At 35.8% G+C, this 8096-nt stretch overlaps 1 protein-coding gene across 1 annotated transcript; it reads right to left on the bottom strand.

Annotated features, from left to right (window-relative positions):
- Window positions 1-639: 639 nt before the first annotated feature.
- LOC148368589 (transcription factor 15-like) lies at window positions 640-7832 on the bottom strand. Its single transcript, XM_088329753.1, has 2 exons — window positions 7154-7832; window positions 640-780 (listed from the first exon to the last, which is right to left on the bottom strand). Exons 1-2 carry the CDS (start codon window positions 7604-7606, stop codon window positions 745-747), a joined length of 489 nt encoding a protein of 162 aa, XP_088185879.1. The 5' UTR covers window positions 7607-7832; the 3' UTR covers window positions 640-744.
- Between the last annotated feature and the right edge of the window lie 264 nt (window positions 7833-8096).

The following is an 8096-nucleotide window of genomic DNA, read 5'->3' on the forward strand; positions in this document are numbered from 1 at the left end:
CAAAATGTTTCCTTCTTTTTTTCTCTTCCTTTTGTTCCTTTTTTTTCTCAGCTTTTCACTACTTTTTCATTTTGGTATTTTTTTGTTTTTTGTTCTATTCCCCCCTTCCTTGAAGTCATTTTGTGCATCATTTTACTTAATATTTGGTCATGTTGGGACGAAAGAAGCAAAAACAAACTGAAGAGCCGTTTAGGACCCGAAAGAGCCGGTTCCTTTGAGTGAGCCGAGCCGAAGAAGCCGGTTCTCGCCAAACTCTACTAACTTTACTCAACTTCGTTGCGCAATTGCGCACGCCCGCAGCTTAGAGGGAACACTGCTCCCCAAGCCTGCACAAAATGTAGTCATTTGATCCATATTTAGTATCTTTTGTCTTTTATGAGCATGTTTGGTAATGGAGTAATCCAAAAGTAACTGAAAGTAATCCAGTTAAAGTAACCCTACCCAACCCTGGATAGTGCAACATTCTTCAACAATTTCCGTGCACTTTGCGTTATTGTGCAAAAAAAAACAAAAATTCGGGGGGGGGGGCTTTTTTGGGTGCGAGTAATCCAAAAGTAACCGAAAGTAATCCAGTTAAAGTAACCCTACCCAACCCTGCTTGCAGGACCAAAATAGTGCAAGCTTAAATATGGGCTCCGGTTGCAGCTCGACATAAAACGTGCTTTCCACGATTTCTTTTGAAAATATTCCAATATATACAAATGTAAACTTGGGTGTAATGCTCTCTCGGGAGTCCAGGGGGCGCTACGCTTTACTTGAACTCTTCCCGTAGTCTCTCAACTGCAGGCAAAAAATAAAACACAATTATTGATCCGCCAAAAGAATTGAAGTCACGTGTTAAAAATTGATATTCAGTACAGTGGTTCTCATAGAATTTTGTGAGAAGCCTCAATTTAAACGTTTTTATAATCAACTTTAAAGTCCAGAAACACAGAATTCCTGAAAAAATAACCACACAAGTCAATAAAAACATATATAGAATATAAATAGTTAAATAAAACGGGTCCGCGGCCCACTTTTGGGTCCCGGACCACCAGTTGACAAACACTGGTGTACAGGTAGGATGGGGCATGAAAACCCCAGCCCAACCTGACCTGTGGGTATTATAACCCGAGCACGAATAATTCACTTGATTTCCAGGACCAAGCCCAAAGCTAACCCGAAATGTTTTATTAGATTTGGGAGGACTCGGGAGGAAGAGAGTTGATTTATGATAACAGTGAGAGGGTTTTTATAGGGTATGGGAAACACTGCAATAGTAAAATGACCTACACGTATTGTGCACACATAGAGGTGCATCATATTAGTCATCAAAAATTTAGGACAAAAAAAAATCATGCAAGCATTTCTGGCAGATATAAAGTGATAGATGGAAAAATTTTATGCAATGCCTTCTGAAAGGAAATCGGACTCATAGGCTGGAGATGAAAGAAGACTTTGTTGACTCAGCTCAATTGGGTTGGAAGGAGATTTTATTTATTCCACAGGTAAGATCTTAAAGGTGTGGTGCGTAGTTAGAGGTGTCCTTTAATGAGTCGAAGATTAAATATTTTTAAGTATGTGTTAAAGAAAGAGCCCCTATGCTTTATTTTCTGCTTTTAGCTCCCTTTTTTTTAGGACGGTTCGGGGCGGAACAAACACTCCAAAAAGATGAAAAAATGGTTTATCCGTGCCCATCAAAGAAATGCATACCAAATATGTGTTACTCTGCTGCCATCTTCAGGCTTAAATTTTCAACTTCTGTACCCTACCTTTAAACGTAAACCCAAGCCTGACCCAAAATTTGGCGAGGATTGGGCCTAAAATGTCCATCACTACGTTTGGGTCGAGCTGAGTTTCTCACTAACTAAAAAAAACTCTCTCTCTCTCTATCTCTCTCTTTTTTTCTCCTTTTTCTTTCTTTTTCTCTTTTTCTTTCTTTTCCTTCCTTTTTTTCTTTTTCTATTTTCTTTTTCTATTTTTTTTCTTTCTTTTTTTCACTTTTTTTTCTTTCTTTCCCACTCCCCCGTGCTATATTTTTAAGGAAGTACTGCCGCTGTGGTTTGTGGCCCAATTTTCGACCAATCAAAATGACGGAAAGCCTTGAAAATTTCCTGTCGACTCTTGGAAAAAAAATGCGTCAATATATGTAACTTCTGTAGACACAGAAATATAAAATATGTCCATATTTATACAGTCTTGTGTAATTTAAATTGTGTTACCAAAAACAGGCTTTAATTTGTTTTCATAAATCAGCTCTCCTCCTCCCGAGTCCTCCCATATATAATAAGACATTTCGGATTAGCTTTGGGCTCGGTCCTGCAAATCAAGCGAATTGGTCGGGGTCGGGCTTTAATACCCGCAGGCCTGGGGCAGGTTGGGCTGGATCTTTCAGGCCCCATCTTACTTCTACACCAGTGTTTCTCAACTGGTGGGCCGGGACCCAAAAGTGGGTCGCGGACTCGTTTTCAGTGGGCTACCTGCCTTTGCCTTAGCAAAATTATGCTAAGACAAAAAAAAAAAACAACAGAAGGTCCCTTACACTCCTTAACAGAAGATGGCGATAATTGCCAAACTTGATCTCTGTTTAGTCAATCGGTGCATTTGAGAGGGACCACACCTTTTTTTGTTGTGATTTTGTTGGTTTTATTTCCCTTTTCTGACAATAATAATGGGGTGACCGATAGCAGAAGACAACGCATACAAAATAAAGAAAATAGAAAAATAAAAATATTTTTGGAATTAAAAATTAAAAAAGAAAATAATAAAAAAAGAAAAAGGAAAAAAGAAAAAAAGAAAATAAAAAAAGAAAAAGGATAAAAATAATAAAAGAAAATAAGTGAAACTAATTGAAAAGTATATTAGTAGGTAAAGCACTACTCGTTAAAAAAAAGTTTTTGGGTGCCCATTTCGTCCCCTGTGTCCGTTTGTGTGTGCAGAACAAAAATACAAATCCAGAAATACTACCAAAATACTAGAAAAAAAATCACAGTGGTACTTCTTCTTCTGAATGTCTCTACATACAAAAGTTTCAGGTTACAAAGTACCTGAACGGGAAAATATTACCTCAAGTTACAAATGCGTTTCAGGATACAAAGTCAAAATACAGCTGCCATGGTTCTACCTGACAACCCTGTGCGTATGCATGAATCCCGGCATGCTCTTCGTGTCCCCTTCCCACTCTGTAACCGTATGGTACCACTACAAAGAACTATCATTCAAAATGGACCCCACGAAAGATATGCAGAAAAGTGAACAAGGAGAAAAGAAGAGGAAGAGACTTTTTCTGTCCACCGAAACAAAGGAAGAGATAATAGAGAGGTATGAAAACACACACAGCCGTGCAGGAGGAGTTCAGAGCCGACAAGGAGGGGGACGCAGCCATCGTTCCAAATGAAAGACATTTTGGAAAAATTCCATGAAGTCTCGGAATTTGTTTAAAGGAATCACCAGGAAAGGTGTTTACAAGTCGGGCTATTGCTACGTCTGCCCACGCATTTCCCACAGATTGTCAAAACCCGGCAAAAGCAGACGTCGTTGGATCAGTTTTTCAAGAAACGCCAGGCGGAAAACACTGCTGAGGACCAGTAAATGAATAAGACTATTTCCTGTATTGTTTGTTTTTTACAGTATGTGCTTCTCATTTTATGTTTTTTGTGCGCTCATCTAATTCTAACATGGATTCGTGTCATGTTCTGATGCTCTTTTATGACTTATTTAAAGAATATCATACTTTAGCCGGGCTTGGAACGGATTAGCGCCTTCACATTCAAAATGCGTCTCTACTTACAAATGTTTCAGGTTACAAAGCTACTCCCAGAAAAAAAATCACATCTTGAGTAAAGGTACCACTGTACTGCAGAACTTCAAATTTAGTGCTTTAAAAACAGGGACCTAATAGATTATTTTGCTATAAAATACTATTATAATCATACTAAACCAAATAAATACTACTACAAAAATATTACAACATAAATGCAATTAATAAAACTACAGTAATCTTCAAAAATATATTTAAATAAAAATACTAGTGAAATATCACAATGGAAATACTACAAAAATACCGTAGAAATATAACTATTGAAAAACTTCTATAATACATTTTACAGAAATACTAAGAAAATACTACTAAAGTAGTACTATAATACAAAAATACTACCACATCATTATTATGACAGACATACTACAAAAACGACTACAAAAATAAAACTACAGTCATACTACAAAATTATTATTAATATATATACAGTTTTACGACGGAAATACTACCAAAAATACTACTTTGGAAACATTAGAGGAATAGCAAGGCAGAAATTCTACAAAAATAAACCTAAAGTAATACCACAAAAACTACAGAAATACTACAAAAATCTGACAGCAAAAATTCTACCAAGAAAACTAAAGTAATATTACAAAAATACAAAAGAAATATTACTGAAATTCCATAATGGAAATACTAGAAAAATGATACAAAGATAACACAGAAATACTAAGAAAATACTACTAAAGTAATGCCTGACAGCAAAAATACTACGAAAAAAACCTACAGTATATTACAAAAATACAAAAGAAATACTAGAAAAGTAATACAAAAATGTCATAGAAATATTGGCAAACTATAAATATGGAAAAACATATCTACAGAAATACAAAGAAAATACTAATACTATAAGACAAAAATACTACTTTAAAAATATTACATAAATATAAATGCAGAAATTCTATAAAAATAAACCCATATACTACCAAAAAAACATAAATATTAAATAAAAAAATAAATAGTAATAAATATTACTAGTAATACCACAAAAATTCTACAGAAATACTACCAAAAAACTGCAGTAATATTACAAAAATACAAAAGAAATAGTACTGACATTCCACAACGGAAATACTAGAAAAATAATACAAAAATACCACAGAAATACTAAGAAAATACTACTAAAGTAATACCTAACAGCAAAAATACTACCAAAAAACTACAGTAATATTACAAAAATACTAGAAAAATAATACAAAAATGTCATAGAGGTGTTGGCAAACTATAACTATGGAAAAACTTCAAAAATATATCTACAAACATACTAAAAAAATACTAATAGTATAAGACAAAAATTTTACTTTAAAAATATTACATAAATACAAATGCAGAAATTCTACAAAAATAAACCTACAGTAATACCACAAAAATTCTACAGAAATACTACCAAAATCTGACAGCTAAAATACTACCAAAAAATTGCAGTAATATTACAAAAATACAAAAGAAATACTAGAAAAATAATACAAAAATGTCATAGAAGTATTGGCAAACTATAACTATGGAAAAACTTCAAAAGTATATCTACAGAAATACTAAGAAAATACTAATACCATAGGACAAAAATACTACTTTAGAAATATCACATAAATACAAATGCAGAAATTCTACAAAAAACCTAGAGTAATACCACAAAAATTCTACAGAAATACTACCAGAATCTGACAGCTAAAATACTACCCAAAAAAAACGCAGTTATATTACAAAAATACAAAAGAAATACTAGAAAAATAATACAAAAATGTCGTAGAAATATTCGCAAACTATAACTATGGAAAAACTTCAAAAATATATCTACAGAAATACTAAGAAAATACTAATACTATAAGACAAAAATACTACTTTAAAAATATTATATAAATACAAATGCAGAAATTCTACAAAAATAAACCTACAGTAATACCACAAAAATTCTACAGAAATACTACCAAAATCTGACAGCTAAAATACTACCAAAAAACTACAGTAATATTACAAAAATACAAAAGAAATACTAGAAAAAAAATACAAAAATGTCAATACTAAGAAGGTACTAATACTATAAGACAAAAATACTACTTTGAAAATACCACTCAGATACAAATGCTCAACTCAACAGAAATACTACAAAAATCTGACGGCAAAAATACTACCCCAAAAAACTGCAGTAATATTACAAAAAAACAAAAGAATAGTACTGAAATTCCACAATGGAAATACTAGAAAATAATACATAAATACTGTAGAAATATTTGCAAACTATAACCATGGAAATATATCTACAGAAATACTAAGAAAAACTACTAAAGTAATACTATAACACAAAAATACTACTTTGGAAATATTACAGAATTTACTACAGAAATACTACAAAAATCTGACGGCAAAAATACTACCCCAAAAAACTGCAGTAATATTACAAAAAAACAAAAGAATAGTACTGAAATTCCACAATGGAAATACTAGAAAATAATACAAAAATACTGTAGAAATATTTGCAAACTATAACCATGGAAATTTATCTACAGAAATACTAAGAAAAACTACTAAAGTAATACTATAACACAAAAATACTACTTTGGAAATAATTCAGAATTTACTACAGAAATACTACAAAAATCTGACGGCAAAAATACTACCCCAAAAAACTGCAGTAATATTACAAAAAAACAAAAGAATAGTACTGAAATTCCACAATGGAAATACTAGAAAATAATACAAAAATACTGTAGAAATATTTGCAAACTATAACCATGGAAATTTATCTACAGAAATACTAAGAAAAAACTACTAAAGTAATATTATAACACAAAAATACTACTTTGGAAATATTACAGAATTTACTACAGAAATACTACAAAAATCTGACGGCAAAAATACTACCCAAAAAAACTGCAGTAATATTACAAAAATACAAAAGAAATACTACTGAAATTCCACAATGGAAATACTAGACAAATAATACAAAAATACTGTAGAAATATTTGCAAACTATAACCATGGAAATATGCCTGCAGAAATACTAAGAAAAAACTACTAAAGTAATACTATAACACAAAAATACTACTTTGGAAATATTACAGAATTTACTACAGAAATACTACAAAAATCTGACTTCAAAAAATCTAAGAAAAATACGACGACAGTAACATTAAAGAACTAAAAAACGAATGAAGTGCTTAAAACAGGGTCCTAAAATATTATTTTGTGACTTTTTCTATTTAAAAAGAAATAAATGAAATATTGGCATGGTCCCGGAATGGGCCCTTCGACCACATTTTGGAACCCAACGCGGCTCTTGACTCCAAATAGTGCCATTAAGTTTATGACCACCCCCCGGTTAACTGCGCGGGGGTCCCCCGCGACGTCACCGACCTGCTTCCTCTGCTCGCCGAGACAAAAGGTGCAGATGGCGCCGGGCTGGCGGCGGAGGCAGGGGGCGCCTTGGGGGCCGCCCTTGGGGCCGCCCGCCTCCCTATCCCGGCCCCCGTCCCGCTCCTGGTCCCCCAGGACGTTGGCCAGGTGCGCGATGTATCCGCAGGCCAGACGCAAAGTCTCCACCTTGGACAACTTGCGCTCGGCGGGCCGGGTGGGGATGAGCGCGCGGAGGGCGCCGAAGGCGGCGTTGACGCTGTGCGTGCGGTCGCGCTCCCGCGCGTTGGCCGCCTGCCGACGCCGCTTGCTCGGCCGCGCTTCCCCGTCAGCTCCGCGTCTCCTCCTCCGCCTCCTCCTCTTCCGTCTGCCCGCTTCGGAGTCCGACTCCTTACCGGCGGACTCGGTGCCCGAGGCGGCGCCCGGGTCGCTGTGGGACGGCTCCGCGTCCTTCATGGCGGCGGCTTGCGGAGGGCGGAGCGGGCGCAGGGGGGCTTTATGCTCGGAGGGAGGGAATGAAAATAGCCGCGAGAGGGCCTCGCAGCTGCTGCCTAACCGATCCGGTGACCGAGGGGGTCCGGCTCCGGATCAGCATTTCTGCTCAATGACGGCTTACTTTCTGGGTCGGTGGCCCGGGAACAGGTGGAGCCAATGGCGCACGGGGAAGACTGCCGTTACGTTTTTTGTCGAAGGGTCATTAAGCAGTCTAGTTTTATGACCCTCCACCTGACACGGAATTGTCAAAAAAAACAAGAAAACGAAGATTGACGTCCTTACCATTTCCAACTATGTGACTGATTTATGACCCACCCTATCTACGCAAATGAGATTTTGAATTGATCTTGAATAACGACTAATTATGAGCCGTTTTATTGCAGCAAAGGAGTTGTTAAAATGTGATTTATGACTGTAAATCTGCATTCCTAAAATATTTTTAGGAATTGTG

Source organism: Urocampus carinirostris, chromosome 3 (assembly GCF_059441175.1).
Source record: "Urocampus carinirostris isolate Australia breed hairy pipefish chromosome 3, RoL_Ucar_1.0, whole genome shotgun sequence".
In the NCBI taxonomy this organism is placed as follows: Eukaryota; Metazoa; Chordata; class Actinopteri; order Syngnathiformes; family Syngnathidae; genus Urocampus; species Urocampus carinirostris.

Coding starts and splice junctions, on each gene's coding strand:
- LOC148368589 (XM_088329753.1), bottom strand. CDS start 7,606: ATGAAGGACGCGGAGCCGTCCCACAGCGACCCGGGCGCCGCCTCGGGC. Junction 781..7,153: donor TCGGCGAGCAGAGGAAGCAG/GTCGGTGACGTC, acceptor TTTTGCCTGCAG/TTGAGAGACTACGGGAAGAG.